This window comes from Bombus affinis, chromosome 11 (assembly GCF_024516045.1).
Source record: "Bombus affinis isolate iyBomAffi1 chromosome 11, iyBomAffi1.2, whole genome shotgun sequence".
Taxonomy (NCBI): Eukaryota; Metazoa; Arthropoda; class Insecta; order Hymenoptera; family Apidae; genus Bombus; species Bombus affinis.
The window spans coordinates 4972688-4997855 of record NC_066354.1 but is presented as its reverse complement, the minus strand read 5'-3'; the positions used below and the strand labels follow the sequence as shown (position 1 = coordinate 4997855).

The 25168-nt window shown below is 35.0% G+C and overlaps 1 protein-coding gene and 1 long non-coding RNA gene across 3 annotated transcripts; one reads left to right on the top strand and one right to left on the bottom strand.

Annotated features, from left to right (window-relative positions):
• Positions 1 to 83: 83 nt before the first annotated feature.
• Positions 84 to 23788, bottom strand: LOC126921748 (uncharacterized MFS-type transporter C09D4.1). Of its 2 annotated transcripts, XM_050733589.1 has the most exons (9): positions 17899 to 18920; positions 12352 to 12603; positions 10623 to 10844; positions 9241 to 9465; positions 6982 to 7123; positions 6664 to 6869; positions 6379 to 6482; positions 6187 to 6297; positions 84 to 5881 (listed from the first exon to the last, which is right to left on the bottom strand). In XM_050733589.1, the coding sequence occupies exons 2-9, from the start codon at positions 12430 to 12432 to the stop codon at positions 5620 to 5622; spliced, it is 1353 nt and encodes a 450-aa protein (XP_050589546.1). In that variant the 5' UTR covers positions 12433 to 12603; positions 17899 to 18920; the 3' UTR covers positions 84 to 5619. The 2 variants fall into 2 exon arrangements, with proteins under 2 accessions (XP_050589546.1, XP_050589545.1); XM_050733588.1 differs by lacking the exons at positions 12352 to 12603; positions 17899 to 18920 and adding an exon at positions 23571 to 23788.
• On the top strand, positions 9818 to 10694 carry LOC126921811 (uncharacterized). Its single transcript, XR_007712567.1, has 2 exons — positions 9818 to 9937; positions 10563 to 10694. It is a non-coding gene; the product is annotated as an uncharacterized LOC126921811 (long non-coding RNA).
• Positions 23789 to 25168: the final 1380 nt, after the last annotated feature.

Genomic DNA, 25168 nt, shown 5'->3' with positions numbered 1-25168 from the left:
CAGAGTGTAAAGAGTTAATATAGCCTTAATTAATTTTTTCTGGTATCTGTAATGAAAATGGAGTAACGATAAAAGTGACACAATTGTATCGTAAATATTTCTCAATATATTTATTTCTCAATTTGTATGTAACGGGACTACACGGTAACAATAACATACAGATTAATCTTAAAGCTTTAAATCTTCGAAGCATCTTATCGCTCTACATATTCAAACGATAATCAAATAGCGGATATTGTCAACAATCACAGAGACTTTTATTTGACTTTTGTCGTGCGCGTTTCCTGCTATTTAGGGAGAACGCGCAAGACGATTTCGCATAAAAATTAATACGCTCGTGGGAGGAGGAAACAAATGGAAACGCGTTGCGAGCTTAAAATTTAATTACAAAATGAGCGGCCAACGAATAATAAATACGACGTTCGAAGATGCGAAATTAAAAAAAAGAACGGAAGACTATAATATCGTTGGTCGGTCAATCAAGGACGAATCATATTCCAAACTCGATTTATTTTTACTTTATTCTCTTTTTCTCGTCTGAGGATTTAATACGACAAAAATTCATCAATCAATTCTTAGGAGGTAAATAGAAGTATATCTCGAGAAAAAGAGAGCAAGAAAAGAATAAAACGAACCAGTCAGTCATTCAGTGACTGTTAACTTGCTTAACTCATTATCGACTAATGTTACGTTAACGCAACACGACTCTTACCACTCTCTTGGTTAATTTATATTATCGAATCCTTTTAACATTGCAACCCAGAAGAGAAAATCTGAAGGTTTGATTCATTCCTTTTTTTGCATTTAGAGTCTAGGATTTTGTAAAGATTGAACAAATTGATTAATGATAAATTATTTTGTTTTGGTCAACCTATCGAAAAGGTACGTTCTAAACAATTTTTGCCTGTACATATAATGGGTACTTTATTTTAATTTTCAAGTTATACACAAAGGTATATTTCGTATCATATATATCTTGTGAAGCTGTCGAATCTGTTATCTCCCCGTAAATTTTAACGTCGCATTTTTTATCTCCATAGTAACGTATAAACAATGGGAAAAATAATAAAAGCTCCAGTCACTGAATTCCAAATAAGTAGCGTTAGTGGTTACGTAAGTGACGGCGGTAATATAAATCAGCGATTAAAATTCAGTGACGTTAAAAAGAAGAGAAAATTCCAAGTTACGAATAAGTACGATGTGCATTCCATTAGAAATTTTGTCAAATTCTATTTGTTACAAGCGTACTCGGTTACCATGAGAGGCACTTACCGATAACGATGCAACTACATTGACAAAGTTTTAATTTGGAAACGCACATCTATATGCACGCAATAATCGAAGAGTGTTTGTACACAACATTATAAGTGGTAACATTGAATGGCAAAAGAAAATTTCGATTTTTATTGAAAAATGTTCCAATCAAAATGTACCAACTGAGAATACTACAGTATAGTAGCTAAGTGCAATTATCCTTTCTAAGTAGTTAACAATAACGTTAGAAAATGGTGTTAAAACGTTGCCTCTATGGAAAAAAATATAAGCGCCAATAGACGTTAGTTAAGTGATTTATGGCTTTTGTACATGCCATCTACTTAAACGAATGGAACATTGAGTTTTATCTACAACTAAGAGGTGGCACGTACGTGCTTTTCTACAGACACACTTGTTCTGTTTCATGAATTTGGACTACATTTGTGCGTAAGTTTACTTTCAGCGTTTCAACAAGCACTCTTCAATTACAATGTCTAATGTACAATCTTAATGTACTTTGTAATGTTAATGTACAATTTTGTATAAAATATAGAAGTAAAGTATATATATAATATCAAAGGAGCTTTTGTGTATAACTCGAAAACTGGAACAGAACACCTGTTATATGTATAGGGAAAAGTTGTTCAAAACGATGACCTTGATAACATATTTCAAGCTCGCCGAAATTAGTGAGATGGTAGCTTTTCGATAGCTTCACATTTTTCTTTAATCATGGAAATTTTGCAACTCGAATAGTGACTTTGTAAAGTATCTGATACTTTAACAGTTTTTCCTACCTTGGCAAAGTAACGCGTAAATAATACACGTTTTTCAATGATGTTGCATTTACGTAACCTTTATGCGTTATTTTACCGTTTCGACGTTAATCAGTTAATAAAACATCCACTCGGATATACGAAAGTACGTACGTTGTATAGTTTTCGTTTCAATAAAAAAGTTAGTCGTTGCTGATGCAGCAAAATTAGTTAAACGAGATCGCAATAAAACCTTCCACGCATCTTACATATTTCTTCGGCAGCAAGCTTCCGATTTCTACATTCCTATTTCTCTACACAAATAAAAGCGCGTATTCACGAATAACCTATCTCAATTAAAAAAAGCTGGCTCTACTAAAAACCATCCGAAACTCCTCATTATCGATTATCGGTACATCTGTTTAGCAGACTATTTAACAAACTCGACACGTGTTAACATTTAATATTGTCTTTAAATTACATCGAGATATGGTAACTATCGTAACAATCTTAAACACGTTAACTGCTACGATGGTCATCGGTGATCCATGTCATCAAATTTTTTAAAATGGTTCAAATAAATAGATTATGACTGAGAAATTTCTAATGTGAGTGACTTATGTAATATTGTCAGAGAAAAAGCGCGCAAATATAATATAATAGGTTATAAGAATCAAATGTTGCTGTGCAGTATTTTGTGACCTGTTGAGGCTTCCGGTGTACAAAATTCGTTTGTACAAAAACACGTGGCAGTCAACGCGTTAATATTGTTCAATAATATCGTTCTATAAAAGATATGTTTGAAACAGTTTTGCACAGAGACGTACACGACTTCGAATAAAATACACACGTGAAATATACACATCGATTTGACAAAATATACACATATATCCGTACACGTGTGCCTCTATATCTGTAAATCTTCGAATTGTCCATTCGTTTTGTGATTTCGATTCTTTGAAAAATTCGTGACAATTAATTGACAAACATCTCCGGGAACTTTTGTTCCTGGGAGATTTTTCATCGCGTTTAATGCATCTTTGCAAGTGAAGAAAGTAGAACAACTGGTTCTTCCTGTTTTTTCTTTTTTCTTTCTTTTTAATGTAAAAAATCTAAGAACACAAGCGAAAGTAAACGGTGTGCAATTTTACTTTGAATGTTTCTCTGCGTTCGGAATGTTACAAAAATAGAAGAAAGCTATATCTCTATCGATCTGAAATCCTTGTTTCTCTTACTGATAGGTTTATTGTCAATCTTTTTCGTTTCTACGCGACTGGCCCCGCGACTTTAGGACACACGATAATATCCTATAAAAAATAGCACACAATTAGTACACACATCGGTGATCTACGACAATTACCACTACAGTGTTTCACAATGTTTCTCTTAATACTCGTTTTGTACGCGTAGCTACGATTATTGTCGTTTGTTTTGTTAGAGGAAATATTCGAAACGGGCGAAATGCTTTATTCTAGATCTAGCTCTATATAATAATGATAACATCGATTCTCTGTAATCTAAAATAGAATCCGAAGTCTAACGACGTTTCAACGCTCCCTATAAACCACTTTCAACTAGGAGAAAAATTGATTTTCAGGTATCTGTTAGCTTGTCCAAATCGACCTTCGCGCGATAATTAATTTTTCCTCGATAATTTCAGGCAAGCTTAATCGGGGCTTGAGGCGACCACCTTGTAAATCGAGTTTCTGTGCTAGTGGAGCGATCTGCTCCTTCGATGGGTCGCATATTTCGCGCCGTTTCTGGGTCATTGAATTATCGAAAATTCTTATTAAACCGGATAGACCGTAAAAACCGCTCGATTCTATTAAAATCATCTTCCATGTCATTTCATCTTCCACTCGATTCAACCATAGAACTAAATTGATAGAATCATTTACAGTAAATTTCTAAATACGAGTACAGTAATTTTTAAAAGGCAAATTTACAAATTTTGAAAGACTTTTTCCACAACTATGTAACATTCGTTATCTCATTTGCGTTTCAAAAATACTGCTTCCATCGATATCTTCCGCATTGCTTCGGTTTTATCGCGAATGAGCAACCTAAGTATGATTACTGAAGATCAAACAGCTTCGCGAACGCTTATTAAGATCCTGTACGGTACACTCTGCGCAAGTTACGTCGATCGAGGAAATATAATATGATAGATTTGTACGCCACAAAGATCAATATTTAGAGATCTACTCTACTTATTCGATTAAAACATTTACACGAGTAACAAGAATAAGTAGATTTTACTCATCGCTCGGATGCACAGCATCTCGATAATATTTCTGGAATGATCTATTCGCTACAAGTATCATTATTATCGATACTATCCTTTCCGTTCCTCCTCGATTTCCACGAAAATACTATCTTCAACGACTCATCGCTATTTCAGCGAATACTAGCTTTCGTTCGGAACGGCAATCGTAATAACGCTAAATTCTCTCGTCGTAATTCGTATCGTTTAAGGTCTCAGAGTGCGAAAGTTAACTCAAGTTATACATTGTCTGCCATAAGTATTATGATACTTTCTAATATTTCGTTGCTTCTATTTTCTTGTTACTCCCCTATATTAGTCTTATTTCTTTCGCATCGCACAATGTACAGTATCAAATAAAATAAAATTTGTTATACTTTTACAACAATAATACTTATGGCCAACAGTTTACATTCATCAGAGCCACAGAAAACACTGAATGGCATTAATACTGATGGCACTACAAGTAAAAAAAGAAAAGATAGGATCTTCGGTGAAACTCGTTTTTGGAATCATCAAACAACACGAATAACGAGATGAGAGTGTCTGACCCTTAAAACTACGTGAAAACTGGCTCTGTAGCTTGCTCTACATTCGATTTTCCTTCGCTTAAGGCGCAACAGAGGAATTCCACGCGTTACCTACACGCAATAGGCTCACCCCACGATACTGAAGAGTCGCCACAGTACAAAGAAGAAGAAACATTAGAAAAGATACTATGTCTGAGCATAGGCCATTGATTCTCTAAGCTCGAATAGTCGACGATATCACGATTAATCTCATTCGTAAATCTATTCCGATCTCTTCAGCTACCAGGCTACGTGAAATATTTCAGTACGATTTCAGATCATGAACCATGCCCAACGTTATTGTTTACTTATGTAGACTACCGTTGTTATTACTTTAATCCTCTTCTACCTCGTATGTTCGCTTAAAATGATATTTGAACATATGTGTTTCTTCTTAATGGTGATCTATATCATTAAGATTTGGAGATACATCAGTATCCTGTCGTCTTGTACGTCTGAAGTCTTTTTAAACATTCTAGTGAAGTTACTTGCAACTTGTAAATTAAAGAAATACCGTGCATGTAGAAAAAAGAAATAATAATAATAATAATAATAACAATAAGAAACGTGAGCTGTGAGGACCTATCTTATCTAATATTTTAACAGAATCAACCATTTCTGATCAGCCTTTGATAATTCATCTGTCTCATCCGCTTTAAAAATAATCATCCTTTGACGCGGAAGCTATACTTTCGCAATATCATCGATCACAAAGAAGACTAGTCAATCGTTCCTCCGGCTTTCTGTCAATTAACCTTCGACCACGAAAGATCAACGCTTAAAACTTGGCCTTCTGCCTTCGAAGATCGTTGGGAATGATGATGGTGAGGAACGTGCCGAGGGCCAACGTGCCACAAAGAAAGATGTTCGCCCAGAAGTCGCCCCACTCGTTCAGGCAATAACCGTAGAAAATCGTGAAGACAATACCGAATATTTGACACACTGCGTTTAATAAACCAGTGGAGGTTCCCTCCGGTTCTGGGTATGTTAACTCTGCAGCGAACTCGAATCCCACGGGAAGGTAACCGGTCATGAAGAATCTAGAAAATTTGGAAAATAAACGTTGAATTTTTTATGGAATTTGATATTACATTACAATATTTTTTTTAAATAAAATTCTTATTTAGAAACATTTTTAAAGAATTCTGTTCAATGTTTGGGGGTTATTGGAAATTGTTCATTTGGATAGGGGAATCTCAATGAGAATAAAATGCTGTAGAAAAAGTAAAAATAAAAAATACTTCAACTAGAGTCGCATGAAACTGCTATATTAAAATTCATAGAAGTGATTTCTAAAATTAAATAATATTTCAAAAGATCAGAGGGGTAGTAGCTTTGCACTTACCCTAACATGCCAGCTGTTATGTAAATAATATATATTTCACTGGTGTCTATCGTGAACGTGAATATGATCATGCCAAAGAATGAGAGAAGATACACACCCAATGTTGTCTCTCTGCAAATAGATTTCAAATTAAAGTTCAGGCCACCTGTTAAGCACGCTCTTTTGTTCCATGTATTTGTCAGATTTACTCACTTAAATTTGTGCGTTTTATCGAGTACAATGCCACACACCACAGAGCCCAACATACCGGCGCACACGATGGTCAAGCCGATTCTTCCAGCGTCTTGTTCATGATTCTAAATATTTGCGGATCGACAATACAGATTTATTAAACTAAACTTTGAAATTTCATAAATTTATGCGGAAAATAAATAAAAATACAACGATAATATTAATGGTAAAATTAGCTTTCTAATTAAACAAAATATGAGAATCAAAGGAGGGTAATAAATAAAGGAAAGAAGCCAAAAGACTCACAGGGAAGTATTGAAGAACTATGTGATTGAGGAGCGTGCTGATAGCGTAAAACACACCCACGTTGATGCCGTAGCTGAGCAACAATAACAAGTAACCCGTGTTTGTCACTAGTTTCCTCACAGAGACGAAGAAGCTTCCCGTGGATTCAGCCTCCCTTTGTACAGCTTGCGCTGGACTCGGAGGAATCGGTGGTTCAGACTTGAAAACTGAAAGAAAAATTTTATCGTTATTCTCATCCAAACGATGAGCAATATCGTTTAGCTGTGAAACATCGTTTCGAGGAATTTCCAATCTTAAGTTTATGGTTATTACACGCACATAGAAGTATAAGAACCAGAATAGTAGTGGTAAAAGCAGCGACGATATAGAACATCACGTGCAGTCCTCGGCCAATTACGTTGGGATCTTCGCTGTTTTGCACCAGCATCGGTGGAAAGAGAAAACCGATTGCTATGCCCAACTGAAAATAACGGAACGATTATTCTGATTTTCTATAAATAATAAAAGTATATGTAAAAGTCAGCTTCCGTTTAAAAATAAGAATGGAAAGTACGAGACATGGAAGATGATGGAATTTTTCCAAATGAAAAGGGAGAATGTTATTTATAGTCGCATGTTTGGTAGGAAAGTTTTGTAATGAAATTGCTGACGTGTGGAGAGATGCTCGACGCCCATTGTTGTTATTCCAAGGAAGTGACAGATCATTATTCTTTTCAGCTCATCACGAGCGATTCCGACGAGAGTTCCGCTCTCGAAAGCTTGCGAGAACCGTGGCGAACTTGTACGGGCGGTGATACGTCATAAATAGCAAGGTCAACGATCATTTATATCAATTTTACGATAGCCATCGCGTATTTCTTCGTTAATACCGTACGGCAAATAGGAATTTCTAATAAAAGTTTTATCGCGTGCTCCATTTCTTAGAGGACAAGCGGAATGTTCGATTTCTTAGTTGGAAAATAGATTAATTTTTAATTATCGATATATTCTATCGTATCCTATATATTTATTATTTGATAAGACGAAAGAGAATCATTTGGAATAAAATACAAATATATAATTACTTTCGCGTCGTTAAGCGAAGCAGTGGAATCTGATTGGAAATTCGATTCTGAACACTATAACCATGAATACTCTATTTTCGATATTTCGCATAGTATTTTGCATATAAATCTCTTTTTCACCTACGCATCAACATTCATAACTTCAATTTTTCCTATAAATTTTTCCATAAATTTTCCAACTAACTCAACACCTCCGATAATTCAAGTAGAAAGCAGAAATTCGGGAAAACATCGAAGGTAAAATATAAATCTTTCGAGCGGAAAGAAGTTTAAATAATCTTCGTCCATACGAAGGCACGCAGCTCGTAACAAAGTAATCTCGTCGACAATGCACCTTGAACAGATTATCTCCCCGGGGGGAGAAACTGGTGGAAAGGGGTGTGTAGCTTGTTGCAATGTGGTCGTTCTTTAATTCGCTGGATGGGGTCCAGGATCCCCTTATGCCGCCGCGAAATGAAACGTGGGTGCACGGTTCGACTCTGTTTCCCATCTAATCACTGCTTAACTCTTCAACGAGCCTGTCCCTCCAAATACAGTTCTACCACACAGGTATTGTGCACTCGAGCTCCATTTATCGCCACCATTATTCAACAACTATCACGGAGTCGTACAGATCCACTTACTGATGACACCATTTATGGAAATCGTGTGCATTTGATACGCATTTCTGTTACCGCGGTCAATCGATCAAAGTGGAGGAATCATCGTCGTAAATTGATGGACGCTGACTTTTGAGACGGTAATTGAGACAATAGTCTGATATGATAATGTGCAATGCCTTTCTCAGTATAGCGCTTTGAAACAGTACATAGATGAAGCAGACTGTAAAACGACGTTCGCAAGGATCATGTTCAACAGAGTGCACTAATTAATTGGTGAAGGATAGTTCACTGGCCTGTTCATATAATTGGCTGTTAATTCTCGAGCGAGTAATTCCAATTGGTTTACGTATTCGAGAATTGAGTTATGGGGAATAGACATGATGAAAGCGAACTTGTTTCGTAAGAGGTATCGCGTTTCAGTTACCTCGAAAAGGATGTGCAAGATCAAAGATTGTGGAATTAAACACTTTAACGAGTTGAAATGTTTCGTGTTAGAGATTTTACCAGTAAATTATTCAATTGTATTAAATTATTAATAAATTAATCCGGACGTACTTTGGCTTCTTAAGAAATTTCTTAAATTCGAGGAAAGATGCGAAAGGATCGCTTTTAATACGTATAAATTCTTGTTTCGATGTTCCTAGAACTTTTCTTAAAAGATTGAAACTTCTTCATCTATCGAAATGGAAGCAAAATTAGGCTAGAAATATTGAAAGACCGTAGTAGGTTGGCTCAGAAGAATTTTGAAACATCCTCCAAAAGGAACATGTAAAAACATTTATCTTTTCTGTCAAAGGTGATTCTTCGGTCTGCTACTATCAATATCCATCGTATCCATTCGATTTTAATTTTGCGAAGCATGCAACCGATACGAAGTTAGTTGGAAATTTTTCGATCCGACAGTGACTGACCTGATTTCCAAAAACGCCGATGCTGCACGCGCTGCTGACCTGGTCCGGGCCGAACCAAACAGCCGCCAAACGTGCTGGCACCGACAGCACGAACGCTTGACTCACAGCGACGAATGTTTGACCGGCGAAAGTAATCCAGAACCGATCTGGACTCACGCTGAACACTTTTATCCAGGAACCGAGCGTGGTTCCGATTGCTCCTGCCAAAGCTGCGAACCTGAGCCCCTGAAATCAACGATTCATTTTATTTATTTTCTGTAAAAATAAAAAAGAAAAATATTACAATGTGAATAAATGGAAGATTTTTTCCAGAATTTTGAAGTTATTTATCACGAGGAAAATTAACACTAGAGAAGAAAATATATTTTTTAAAGAAATGTACATTTTCCGAAATATTATTCGAATAGAGGAATTTTGTAAAATAAAGTTATCTGTTTTGAAGAAAATTGATGTAAGGAAGATTATTGATCTTCGAATAGAAAAATTGCGTAGATTTAATTCGTTGTGCATTTAAAGTATAACGTGTTCGTACGAGGATTTTAATATACTTCGATGTTCATATTTTTGATAGAGGATTATTTTGTTACGGCAGATAATTTTTAATTTCAGACATTTGTAGGTAAATAATCAAATCTGTCGGGTCTGTTTCGTACAGAGATACCATCGACATTATGATCGTCAAAGATCATAAAGCGGGGTGAGAACAATTATTAATTCAAGTTATTACGTTTGTTTTACCGAAATGGTAAATACGATATTTTCCTTGTATTTCGAAATCTTCGGACTTAACAAACTCAATCTGCTTAATCGAATTATCTTCCTCCGCACGTAAATTTACAGCCCACTCCTGATCCACTAATCCCCAAAGCATATAATCGAATTTCCTTATAAATGATGTCCATGCTTTACGTTTCGAGAGAACTAACATCCCAGAAAGACTTAAAGAAAGAGAAGAAAACAAAGAGACAGATAATCATTTTCAGAATCAGATTACAATGCAATTAAAGTATAACATGCACATTAAATACATAATAATTGAAAGAAGCATTAAGGAAAAAAATATCGAATGCAACTGTTTTGTATTTTTATACGTTCTTCGATAATTTTTTCTTTCATTTCCTTATCAACAACTTTCGAAATGCAACGAGAATGAACAATTTTTATATAAATATAAAGATACTCTCCGAGATATCGCGCTCGATAACGAAGCAGATTAGATTAAACTTCCGATCGAGTTAAATTAACTGATTTAAAATATTTCTGTTACGATAAACTCGGCTCATGCATAGATAAACACGATTTAAGGATATCAATTTTTCCAGACGATTCTTTAAATAAAACGGCCGAAGTTGATCAAATGCAACTTTGCTGATCGCACTTACGAATCTGTCGAGCAGATAGCTCGCTGGAAAGATGAACGGAATGTAAGTTATCATGTAGATCATGCTAGTCATGTCAACTGAAAAACTGGACACGTCGTAATAGACCATTATGATGTTCGCGATGATGCTGTATTGGATCCACTGCATCGCGTTGCTGGCGCTGTACAGCACGAAGATCATTAGAATCGCCCATCGTCGTTTGTACACCGTCGTTTCAATAACCTGCGAAAAGATTGTTTTTTAAATTAGCGATCTTTTCTGATGCTAAAATCGTCAAATTTACACTCTTCTGTAAATTCTTGGATCATTTTAATACTAATTATTTTGTTTCCGGAATCTCTAGAACTTTAGTTCTCAAATATTTACAATATCGTAATCTAAATCCTTTTGTAGCTGAAATCGTTTAAATTTACATTTTTAATATACTATAATTTAACTTTTTAATGGTACTATAATCTAAATTTCTTTACACTTAGAATCCTTTGAACTGTGAAATACCTAGAGTATCTTGGTTCAATTTTCTTCCTGGAATTTATTAAACTTAAGTTGTTCTCAAGTATCTAAATAAAATACTGTAATCTAAATCCTTTTGTAGCTGAAATCGTTTAAATTTACATTTTTAATATACTATAATTTAACTTTTTAATGGTACTATAATCTAAATTTCTTTATACTATGTTATATGTTATATGTTATACTATGTTTATAAGTTGTTCTCAAGTATCTAAATAAAATACTATAATCTAAATCCTTTTATAGCTGAAATCGTTTAAATTTACATTTTTAATATACTATAATTTAACTTTTTAATGGTACTATAATCTAAATTTCTTTATACTTAGAATCCTTTGAACTGTCAAATACCTAGAGTATCTTGGTCGAATTTTCTTCCTGGAATTTATTAAACTTAAGTTGTTCTCAAGTATCTAAATAAAATACTGTAATCTAAATCCTTTTGTAGCTGAAATCGTTTAAATTTACATTTTTAATATACTATAATTTAACTTTTTAATGGTACTATAATCTAAATTTCTTTACACTTAGAATTCTTTGAACTGTCAAATACCTAGAGTATCTTGGTCCAATTTTCTTCCTGGAATTTATTAAACTTAAGTTGTTCTCAAGTATTTAAATAAAGTACTATAATCTAAATCCTTTTATAGCTCAAGTCGTTTAAATTTACATATTCACTGTACTATAATTTAACTTTTTAATGGTACAATAATCTAAATTTCTTTACACTTAGAATCCTTTGAACTGTGAAATACCTAGAGTATCTTGATCCAATTTTCTTCCTGGAATTTATTAAATTTAAGTTATTCTGAAATACCTAAAGAAAATACATAGTATGACCTAAGTTTCTTTGCACCTAGGATTTTTACATTTAATGTTTCCCAAATTTAAATTTCCTCCATCGATGTTTCCCAAATTTAAATTTCCTCCATCGATGTTTCCCAAATTGAAGTGTCTTTAAACATAATATTTGAAACAAATCCCTTTCCCTGAACATAATCCCTTGCTTATCTTTCCTAGTATTTTTTAAGTATCCTGGTCAAAGAAACATTCGATTCTCACAAAGAGAAAGAAAAATAATTTAAAAATAGAATAGCGGAGGCTCGTTGCTTGTAACAAAATTTATTAACACACTGTACAAGACACCAAATACAAGTTTCCGCGTAGATCAGCCAAAGTTTAGAAGCAGCTCTCGTTTCACAGAGAACGTAGTCACCTGAGACGGTTGAGCGCCGCTCTCAATGGCCTTTACATAGTCCGCCGAGCTTTTCATTTTTGTATCCTGTTCTTGTTCCATAATCCAACGAACGTTCTACCAATTTGTCCAAATCGATTCTTCTACTTCACTTCCTCGAGTTCCTATCCTTTAACTTCCCCGATTCACTTCACCTTCACTTGCTCGATCTTCCTGTATTTACTTCGCAACTATTTTCTCAAGTGCCCTCCTGTCTCTCATCGAGTTTGCTCTCTGAAAAAGATCGACAAACAAGCATTGAAACTTTTATTCGAGACACAACAAGAAAATCGTCGAGAAAGAGAGAAATTGTAAAAATTGCAAGAAAATTAAGTGCGATTATGGTTTGTTAAAATTTCTAGGATAATTCTGCTTTCGTAAAACGGGTGGAAAATTCACGAGTTTCATGATCTCAACGAGTCAAGGAACACATTCCGACGAATTATGATGAAAAATTCCAACGAATGATTCTTCATCTACTATAACCATAATCCATCGTAAGTCTAATTACGGAAAATTTAACGATTCTGCACGGTTTAAAGTAACAATTAGTGGCTAACACGCTCTTCGGGATTTAACAGGAAACTCGAACAATGAATTCGAACGTAGATGTTGGAAAAATGTATATGAAGTTCACTTGCAGAGTCCTTGGCCACAAGTGTTCTTCCTTGCCTTCTCCTTTCTAATAATGAGATTTTTCTGTTACGTATTGTAACTTGAAAATTGTGATATATTCAAGATTTGAAGAATTATGGATACGAATAGATAGATGTACGATACCATAGATACAATAGAATCACACGATCGTCTTGGAGAAAAAAGTGCATGAATTTGAAAATTGTGGTTGTGGACGATAATTGAAGGATTTTTAAGGCATCCGTAATTCATAGCAAGTGATATGAACCGGTTCTTATAACAACAATGACAAACAAGACGCACGTTCGATGAACAAACACTGAATTATTTATACGTATCGTCCTTCTATTTCCAATGTAGGCTCGTCTTCTGATGAGCAATTAACAAGGTGAATAAGATTATCAGTCATATTACTCCGCATTTAAGTCTTCTGAGTTGTAGGAATTGTGTATTCAACGATTGCTAGCGAAATTCTGGGTCATTCGCGACTCGTTCGCGATATACCTTTTATCGATAAACCGTTGGTAAACTTTTCCGTATCGAGGTGTCCCTGAATTTAGCTTCTCCGCTGAGATTTCTAAGTTTACTATTATTTAAAAATACCCTGAATCCGAAGTTGCCGTAAAAAATTCTGCAACCTAAACTTACGAATATTTTAAGAGCACGAAGAGCCGAAGTTTTCGAATATTAAAAAAATTGTCGAACTTGTTCTCGCGTCTGAGTTCCCAGGTGCCTAAATTCTCGGATACTTGAGAATTGTAAAAACAAATGCTGCAGAATCTAAATTTTAGAACACGCCTACAAATTCTCAGACACATACTAAGTCTCTAAAAATCTAAATTCTGGAATATTACAACATTTGAAATTCTAATCTTCCATATACTTAACACTTTACTGACCGCTGGCTGTTCAACAGTATACATACGTCCGACCGTCCGAGCTCAGGCGCAGATTCTCCCTGGCGTCGGCTCTGTTTCGGTTTAGACTCTGCAATGCCATTCTTTTCGATCATCGCGAACGGTAAGTTTCTCAAATTGGCATAAAACTGTGGGAGCTTGCAAAGCAACGCAACTGACGCAATTGAGCAAGATACCTTAGTACTAAATAACAAATTACTGCTCAATTAATGAGAAAGATTGTCGGCGATAAAAAGCCGATTAGTAGGCTATCGATCGGTAAGAGTCGGCGACAAAAAACTGATTAATCGGCTATCGGTCGTCGCAGTAAGACTAACAAGTCTTCAACTTTTCGCTTACTCTCGTATTTCGAGCTCGCGCGTACCGAGCTTCTCTCAAACGTCAGTTCACCATCCAAAAACCTTTCCAATCTAATTTATGCATTTGACAACTGTGGAACCTGAATTGATTTACAAACTTCCTGCAACCTTAGCTCTCTCGTCGGATTTCCTTTATTCCGATTTCTCTTGCGTTTAAGTTCCTGCAGTTTGCGATACAATAATCTCAGCTACGACGAAGCTGGAATTTTCATAGAATTCGACACAAAGGGATATAGAAATTCATCTGGTCTATAAAAGAGGGTGACGGTTTCACGGGGTCAACGACGATGGAGCCATATTTCTACGATGAAAACCCTGATTTAGCCAAGGAGGATCGGGTCACACCGCCCTCAAACACGGAACGTATAACTTGGTGGCTCGACCTTGCGCTCATTATCGTGCAAAAGATCGTTCTCGTCCCATTTATTGTAATTAAGCTAGCGGGAAATCCGACACACAACGTACGTAAGCGTTCGTCGGTAATACGCTGGCTCAAGAAAATATTTGAATATTATTTACATAGAAATATAAATACATTATAAGTGTGTTTATATAGATGTTATAGTTTGTGAAATTTCATTGATATACTGTAATGGGACACGATTGTCGTGATTATGTTGATGGAATTTGAAACTGATTTGATAATCATACCTGATATCTACCAACTGTCAACGTATACTATAGGAAATTAGTATGCAGTGTGAATACACAAAAGTATTTGAACGCTTATGACAACAAACTTTCGTATGTATATTGTACGGATTAAGCAAAACATTTTGAAACTTCATTAGCATTGCGATGAGATACGGCTGTTGTGATTATATTGATTTTGAAATTAATCGAGATATGTATACAAAAGTTATTACTTACTATAATACAGAAGACATACATACTTATACTTACATATACTTGTGACATATGAAAACATATACCTACAGCAAACAGATGTTCAATAAAAAGATTATGTTAGTATTAGTCGGAATATTCAGACTTATCAATAGAATAGTATTGAAATATGTGTAATTTTATGTGCTAGACTAGATTGACCGCGTAGTGGTGACACACGTATGTGAATATGAGTGTGTAGAAGTATGTATGGATGAATGTACTGTTCTGTTGGCAGTGTGGTACGGAAGATGATGAGACCAATGTATATCGACGAAGATCCTGGAAATCGTTCATTAAATAAATCTAAAACTATTTTAATATGAATTCTAAGTGTATCCTTAGTGTTCCTTTATTTTTATTTCGGCAATTAAGATCCACAATTCTCAACAAATAGATAATTGAGTATTTAAATATTTTGATCATCTCCGCGAAATATATACTTTGCACTAAATATCTTTTAGACCGTACGTGTATTTTCATATTTCTTTCAAAGTTTATCGATATAATCGCCGTAGTTGAGCTTCATAATAGCGCCAATGAAATTTCAAAATGTTTCGTTTAAGAAACGTAATATATTCAAAAAATGGTTAACTCTATAGAATTATATCAATCTGCCTATATTATTTTTTTATTTTCTTTCGTGTTAGTAGAGTATAAGGTTCCACAAGGTCTCCTTGCAAAGTAGATAAGGATAACCCCGTTTGCTGATTCTTATAAAAGCTGTTTAAGAAATCAGATAGGAATAATTTCGAAAGTAGAGATTTATCAGCATCTATCGATTGATAAAATATTGTAAGCTACCCAGCAGGTATTTCAGATCGGAGATTATTCTAACGTAAAATTTAGCTTAGAAAAATTCCGGGAAATTAACTATAATTGTCGTGGTTATTGCTCGTTAGAATCTCTGATTCCAAGATGAGTCTTCGTTTTGTAAAATCGGTTGAAAATTCACAAGGCTCGGTATACGGAAAAATTCGTGAATAAATTCTCACGTGGAATCGTTCCATCGAGCACGAGTCTGTTTTAAATTATGAACGCAGTATTTCCGGTTGAAAGATAGAAAAAAGACTATCATCTGGCTGACAATTGATAAAAATAGAACCTCGTTACGTATGACACAAGTGTTAATCGGAGAACAAACAAACAATGTAAATCAACGTAATTATCATCTTGAATATGTATGAAACGGAAAAAATATATCGCGAAAAGAACCTTCGCTTTTGAGCGATATGTTTCCCAAAATAAATGAAAAATAACGGATTCAACCGATATATCCAATGTTTAGACGACTGTCCGCGTAATATAAATCGTAATATTAAAAGCTCGATATATTTTCTTTTTTCTTTCGCACTCTTCGAACTCTAATAATTTAATTATTAAAAGGTGAAAAGTGTATTGACGTTTAAAAAAAGCCAATAGACACACGATGCTTTTAATGCAACGAGTAACTCGACGGCCGTTTCATAGGAAGTGGATCGAAGGTCGTTCGAGGACTCAACGTGAGTTTCGTCCGGAATTCTAGGTTTTAAGGTCAAGGATCACAGGAACTAGAGGAACCATCTAACGTGCCTGGCTCCACCATAGTGACATCGCCAGCCGAATTGCAAATTTCAATTTGAATTTACGATGAAACCCCATCAACACTTCGACCAATACGATTATTCGAACAAGTTGCAAACCGTATCAATTTTCAGGTTGAGATAATGGCTTGATGAATCGTTAATTTACAGAGGAATTTAACAGCGTTGCATACGAAATGAAACGGTCGTGCGACGAATGTTCGAATGATCAATGAACGAATCACGAAATGGTTGCAGCAAAGATATAGAGAAATTAAGCAATCTCCTCAGGTATCGAAGCTTTAAAGCAGATATCGTGGAATATTTATCGGGACTCGAGTAATTTAGATTGTACATTTCTTTTTTCTTTAATTGTGCTGCGGGTGCCACTAATTGGTCCTCGAGCAAATTGATCTTTTAATATTTAATTTACTCTCATTCTTCGTTTGAAAATTTTACGAAGGATGTTTTATTTACTTTTTTTCATCAGAGAATTTGACCAGGAACAGAGAAAGCAGCATTGTATCGTAAATTTTTCCTTCTTTTATCTCTTTGTGTCGCTTGAAACAATTGAAGGACTGTGGTCTGAGAGCTTGTCGCGATACGCAAGATAAACGGCGGAGAAAGTTCGATATTTGTTTTTTGAGATTAGAGTAATTGATCATGAATGGAAACCTCCATAATTTACCCTTTATTCGTCGAATTTCTACGCACTATTTTATTCAATTCATAATTGACATTTACTACATAGTAGTTATAAAAAGTACTCGTTTTCCACATTTCAATGCAATAATATACATATACATACATAGATCTGTGTATATCTTACGAAAAGTACAACGACGTGCAAGTACTTTTTTTGTAGGCGTATTATTTATATCGGAGACTAAATTTTCTCTTCGTATCGCGAATTCAAAATTCTATTATTCTTAGTTAACCTTTGGTTATAATCAGACTGAAACGTAGTTACGTTCAATGGTCGCGGTTGGCGCACCTTTAGTCACAATCGATGCACATTACCTTACAGAACCTACCATTAAAGTGCGACTTCAACGTCAATTACAATAATTTATTTACGATATCCTTCATTTGTTTCGAAGCATTTTTACCTTCGCCGAAGCCAAAGTTTCAACTATCGAGAAGAAAAATATCATATAAAATTGAACTTACCTGAACGATGAAACGCGATGACCTCGTGGATCCGCCGATCGATGAAGAAGAGAGACACTTGTCTCCCGAGATTAGGTCTTCAGCGTGTCACATAAAGTTACGTTAGCGTGTTTTCACCAATTTTCACTGAATTTCAGTCACGATCGAGAATCCGCGACTAGTTCCAATTCGGGTATGCGAGACGCAAAAACGTACGGTCGAGTCCACGTGGATCCCGCGACTGTTCTATGCCGGTCACAGAACTACGTCGATGTATCGTTGAGCCACGCGCGTACCTAGCTTTTTCACGATTAATCACCGGCATATATCAAAAGGCAATCAAATCTCGAGCAAAAGAATTCATTAAAAAAATAATCGAAGAACCAATAAAAAAGATTACAGAAATTAATTTTCTGTTAGTGAAGAGAGAGAGAGAGAGAGAGAGAGAGAGAGAGAGAGAGACAGAGGGAGAGAGAGAGAGGAAGGAAGAGAGGATTGCTCGATGTAATAGATCGTAGGAATGATTTTTCAGAATCTATTTCTTTCTGATTAATATTTTTCAGAGTCACTTCCCCTTCGATTAATTTTCTTTTCAGAATCAGTTTCTATCCAATTAATGTAACCAATTTTCCACGGAATTGATTTTGCTCGTAAAATCAAGTCAAATGAAATATATTTTGGCAATTATTTATTTGAATTAAATTACGCTTCTCCGCACAATTTTCCGTATGGAGAAGCGAGCGTGTATGCAGCTACGAAATTTACCCTCTTTCACTCTCTCGCTTTCTCTCTGTTGTGTATTATCGATCAGTCGTTGGGCTACAGGTTACTCGATGTACGTTAACAGATTCGATGGTTTCTTTTTGTGCGGTTTATAAAAAAAAAGAAAACGTCGCAGAAAGGAATAGAAGCGTTTGCGTTGTTTTGTGCAGTCAGGCGAGCTCGTCTGTCATGGCTAGTCGCAGCCGATGCAACATCCGAGTCCACGGAGCGCTGGACATTAACTAAATCCGATAGATTCGCCGCGGCTCGCACCACCTACACGTCCTTCGTTTGATAGCGGCCTCGCGCGCATCGACGGAACACGGCTCGATCCATTGCTTCTGCGCGAGATTTTCGAGCCCGCGATCACCCGTGCCGCGATAAGGGACGTGTCATCCTTGTAATTTTTTCGTTAGTTGTGCGGCGCCTTGCGCGATTTCGGAGATCTAAAACATTTGACGAGTCGATCAGCTGGAGTTAACTTTGATATATATCGTATTAGGCTGTTTGGATCGAAGGAAAATCAGAGATACATTTTCTTCCTTTTGTTTTTAGTCTTAGCGGTGCTTTGTAGAATTCTCTTTATATCCTCTATATTTTAATGAAAATTTACAATTTTCATTTGAAGATTTATATAAGTTTTCTCTTTCCATTTCGTTTCTGGTTTCAAGAGAGAAGAACGATTTTGATATGGACGAGGATAAAGGTCATAGGATACACTGAAGATGTACAACAGAAGTCCTCTTTTCTGTTTTTCTTTGGCAGATATTTCAGGAGATTCGGAAGAATATTTCAGAACAGAAATGTTGTACAATGTTTCGCTAACACAAACATCTGTCAATTTTATGGCTCGACACGTGAACGTATTATTTGATTAGCGTATTATACCAGGATCAGCTTCTTTTCCTCTTTTTAGCTCTCAGGGAAATATTACAAAGTTTTGAATGACTCCGAGTGGTTGGTATTAGATACGAATATAATGGGTTTAGGTAAAAGCGTAGAAAGAAAGTACAAATTTTCTTTTGGCAGTCTCTGAAATAAATCATGATAGATCGTGTCGTTTTAGCGATACTACAGACACAGCTCGAGATTCGAGATTTCTCGTTTTTAACTTTTAATCTATCAAATTTGAAATCGTGATACTTTTCGATCGTGATGATAATCGATGTCCTTAATTGCTTTCTTATTTAGATAATCTACTCTTTTCTTTATCTTTTCTTAATCGGTTAATTAACACAAATAATTAAATAATTAAATCGATGTTTTTAAAAAAATCAATGCTGTCACATCAATGACGTTGTTAAATCAATTCAGTGATAAAAAGGCTAATTTTTTGAAACGATTACCTTCGAATTAGAGTAACCTAATGATCACTAATGCTGATACAATTTTTTAAAACTTCGCGATAGCTTCGACATTGAACCACGTTACACATTAACAATAACATTACCATAAGTAGGAAACAATTCATTTGTAAAGATAATGCTGCTGAACGATAACAACGTGAAGCATACGAGCAGCGAATTATCGCAGATTTAATGAAACTTTTAACAATGGAACTCAATGGACAAATCATCTGGAATAACACAACGAACTATCTACACTTGAATTTTGCCGCAACTCTCCGTGAAATGTCATCCAAAAATAGAAATATCTCTACCTTGCTAATGTTAATTCAAAACACGTTCGAGCTTCGGTTTTCATTCGGTTTAATCAGCAGACAAAAATTACTTATTTTGTAAAATAACTTTATAAAAATTAATATGCTGCGAATGATATATCGTTACATAAATATCAAGAACAATGTGTCGAAGCGTTCTGATCTAGTCTGTCTGATCAAACACGTGATCGTTCTACTTCGCGAAAACGATTCTGGTTGACACTCGTCGGCTGTAAAAATACAACGTCATAAAAAAAAATTAATGTTTCAAATGAAAAATTATTTTATAAATATCCAGAACACGTATCAAAACATTTCAATCTCATCTGTTTGGTCGAACACACAATCATTTGACTTCATGAAGACGGTTCTAATTAAAAAGCCATCAGGTGTGAAAATACATTGTCGCTGAAAATATGAATACTTTCAATAACGGACAATATATAAGCATTGAGAATATACAGAAAAACGTTCTAACTACGCTTGTCTGACCAAACACATAATCGTTCTACTTTGTGACAATAGGACAGAGAAAGAGACGAGAAATATAGAATAATCATATCGATGTCAATATGATACAAATATAGTGGATACTATAAACAATGCAAATATATGTTAATACAGTTTCTTTGCGCGAAAACTCGTTTGATCAAAGAAAGTGTATATCATAAAATCGGCTGGTTAAACCATTGGATGACATGCAGGGCATCGCTGTTTATCGTGATCTTTATCGGTGTAAGACTTTGTTAACAAAAAACAACGAGCAACAGTTGCAGTATACAATGCGACATGGAGTTACTAATTGCCCGGTTCGTGCTCGCAGCGTGATAGTAAACCGAGTAAACAGGATCTTCCAAGAATACCGCTGCCTAAGCCCCGCAAATCCGATTTTACTGTCAGTGAATACAGTTGATCACGTATCAACGAGCGGATATGTAGCAATCGTGCCTAACCGAAAGTAAACCGTGAAAATTCTCAGACTTTTAATCAAACTTCCACGAAAATGTAATATAATATATACCTTCTACGCTCGATTTACATATACAAAATACTATACTCTATAGATTATTAATGAAGCGATAAACGTATCCGGTTTTAACAAAATTAGCTTGAAGTTTTATTGCCGTACGTTTTCCTTTTAAAAATATCAGAAGAAATATGTTTTTGTTTTATTGATAATTAATAAAAATACATTTCTCTGAGAGTATAAAAAAAAAAAGATGCAATTGGGAAGAATGTGAGACACATAAAATTTTTCTAATGATATTTTTAAAAGTAACGTCACTTTTCCTTTATTTACGATTTAAATTAACAATTTGAAGCGAAAAAATTACAAAATAAAATAGATGGGCAATCATCTGATGCGAGTATACTAGTCGCGTTTGGGTTAACATAATTACCTGTTCTAACTTATTTAATCTAATCTCCAAAAAGGAAATATATTTCCTGTATTTATCGTTGTTAATTATTTGCAAGCAAAATATCTGTTAAGAGAATCGATCTGGGAAGATCTCTTTTAATTAATTTCGAGAATTATTTCTGAGTAATCGTATTGTTTCAAGAGCCACAGCCGATCAGATGATCTTAACTGGATCCTGTAAGAATTTTCCATGAAACGACCCTCTTCGCTTATCATTATTCTCAGTGACGAATGTTTCATTGTTGCTTGTTTTTTTGTATCGTAGATAAAAAATTATATCATCGATGAGATAACAAGCCCAAAAAAAGAAAAAGAAAGAGACAAGAAATAGTCGAGTACGTGCTAGAAACCTGGATAAATTCGCCTCGACACAAAAAGTATCTCTCTGGTAAACAAGAGATTCGATCTTCAGTTAAGATAAATCTAGACAATACACAACGAGACTAATATTTTTAAACAAACCAATTTCTCTATCCTAACGTCGATCGTTTGGTGTTGAAATTATTTTCTATATACTTTTTTCTCTTTCAAACGAAAGTCACGTTGTCGAAACACGTTGTTCGACTCGACTTGTCTCTCGCAATTGACGCAATATGTTTAAACAATTATTATTGTGCCACCGTTACTGGATTCCACTCGGCCTTGCTAAACTCGAATCCAAAGCGGCCAATCCACGACCAAAGCGACTACGTGATAAGGCGCGTCATTGATAAAACATTTTAATGATGATCAAAACTTTTATCTTCATTATCTCGCGCGCACGCCGTATTAACGACTAATTATTATGCTGCCTGATGTTGAGCTGTTCTTCGCCGGTTATGCAATGTTTCTCTTTCTACACCTAAGAATTATGTATGTATAGGATGTATGTGCATGTATGCAAAAGATGAAGGAGGAAAAATTGATGAAAATGATCCAACGATGTTTGATATTGTTAGAGGAAACTTCGATATCAGTGCTTCTTAACTATCTGCGATTCTTTGTGTTTTGTTTTTAGCCAAGTAATTAGAGGATTAGGATAGACAATGTTATCTATGTAGTGTTTTGAGTATCACGATGTTTTATGATATTTCTGTTGTGGTTATATTTTGGAGATGTTTTTCTTCACCACTCGTGAACGGAAGATTTCCCTTTTTCTTTTTATACGAAGTCGATTAAATAATAGTTCAGTTTATGGAATAATAGTTCATAGACGAGATATACTTCTTATCTGCGCAGTGTCCACCACGATGTTTCGTGATATTTTGGAGATACTTTCTTTCAGATAGCTTTCTTCAACGTAAGATTATTCTTTGCTTTCGAATGTTATCGAGTTGTAGATTGATTAAAGGAAATGTCAATAGAAATAGTTAAGATAGGCTTCTTATTTCCGTAGTATCACAAATGTTTGCAATAATTATATTTCAAGAGTATTTTCCTTATTCTTCATTGGTATTCAATTCATCGTAGCAGAGGAATGAAGGAAAGTCAAAGAATAGAAAAAATATAATTAATTGCAACGATGAAATAAAAGTGCTCTGATGCTCTGGTAGGTGCAACTTTGAGAAACAAAACATTAAAATCTGAATATATATTAATTGTATAATTCGATTTAATCGAAGATTATCAAGTAATTGGGGCAATATTCATAATGTCCGAAGTAATATCGGAACATCGCGGTAATAGAAAAGTTTCTTTCCAAGGATTTCACGAAGTGCATAGTATACGATGTATGTACAGTACACATAGTCTATGTCCACGTCGTTGCTGATAAAAGTTACGAACAGTAGGAAAGTCGCGCGAGCGAGACTATCTCAATGAGGCGCTTATCTTATCGAACGAAAAAATAATGAAAATAAAAAGTATTCATACCTGAGGAGATAGCGTTCGATGGGAATGCTGATTAGGGTGCAGAAGGCCGGTCGATTCTTCTGGAACATCTTTTTGAATTTCGTCCATTTCTTCGTTATTGAATTCACGTTGATTTTGATCAACGAACTCCTATTTTATGCTTTCTTGCAACTGTCGAATTTTCTTCACGAAAAAGCTTCAAACTTTCGTAGGCAAAATAACGAAATGTAGCTAACGAAGGGACCTAATTTATAAAAGCCTCGAGTGTCTTCGCTTCTGTTTCTTAGAACTGAGATCGTTCCGAGCGTAGGAATCTCCGCGTTTTCTTACAATTTGGTAATTTTTTAAACGTGAAACTACTAAAGATTCGAGTAAAGATAAGGTTAATAGAACTGGAGTTAATAGAAAAGCTTGAAGCGCGCGTTCTAATAAATCTGAAGAAAAGTTTCCGATACTATAACGAAGCAGGATCACGAAAGTTCGCGAGCTTTAGTCGTCGGAACGTGCGGTCTCGTCGTTCGACAGGCGGCGATTGATTATAACCGAAGATCCATGACGATTGTGCGAAGCCGCACCCGTTGGCAAAGCAGAGCCGAACTGGAATATTAATTTTCCTAGCAGAAACATGTTTACAATGTTTGAAACGAGCGCAGACTTGTCGACTGATACGAGTTTCACATTATTTGATTATTCTGGTGAACTGTGACGCTGAGTCGGGGCGTTGACGAATTCTCTTGTATCGGCAACATTTATCGAACTATGATTTCACTGTTAATTAACGCAGCTGTCATTAAGTCAAGCTATATTGTCTCGACGAAGAGAAGAAACGTTTAACAAACGTTAATTAAAACGTTAAGTCTTGAGAATAATTAAAAGTTTCTAATAGGAAATTGAAATCGTTGCTTAACTCTTTGTAACTTACTATTAAAATACCATCCTAATTCATGTAATAATTCTTTCATTGTTAAAACACCATATAACTTGCTGCTACATCCTATATATTATATAGTATTATATGCTTATACTTTTTATATTTTATTTTAATTATTGTCATTTCGTTCGATTCGTTCCTTTCACATTTCATTTCATTTTTCATCCTTTTCACCGATTCCAACCTCGTTTTCACTTCTTTTTTCAATTTATTTTCTACTTCAACTTCTTCTCTGACCTTAACTTCCATCAACCTTGATCTTTTATTTTCCTTTTCCATTTTCCATTTTCGCTCTTTCCTTACCCAATTTTGTCCTCAAATATTTAATCGTAATATTCAACGTAATATTTCCTTCTTATTCCTCTCTTTTCTCTTTCAGTACCTTGATTATTTCATACTGAATTATCTTGTTTAAAATATTATTAAATCATAATTCTTAAATCAATGAAAAGTAAAAGAGCTGTGGCAGATTACTTTTCTTATTTTTCACGAGTTAAACAATATTTTGATTTATCAAAAGGACTTGTAATTAATAATCGATAAGATTATCTGTCGCATAGATAGAATAGAAGCGTAGTTTTTTGATATCAACGACTTCTACTTTCTACTAAGAAACGAAAGATTTTATATTGAAATCAACACTTTCGATTCGAGGGATTGAATACGCTGTTAAAACACGAATGTTTAT

Coding starts and splice junctions, on each gene's coding strand:
- LOC126921748 (XM_050733588.1), bottom strand. CDS start 23,657: ATGGACGAAATTCAAAAAGATGTTCCAGAAGAATCGACCGGCCTTCTG. Junction 10,845..23,570: donor ATCGAACGCTATCTCCTCAG/GTATGAATACTT, acceptor ATCTTTTCGCAG/GTTATTGAAACGACGGTGTA. Junction 6,483..6,663: donor TAGTTCTTCAATACTTCCCT/GTGAGTCTTTTG, acceptor GCAAATATTTAG/AATCATGAACAAGACGCTGG.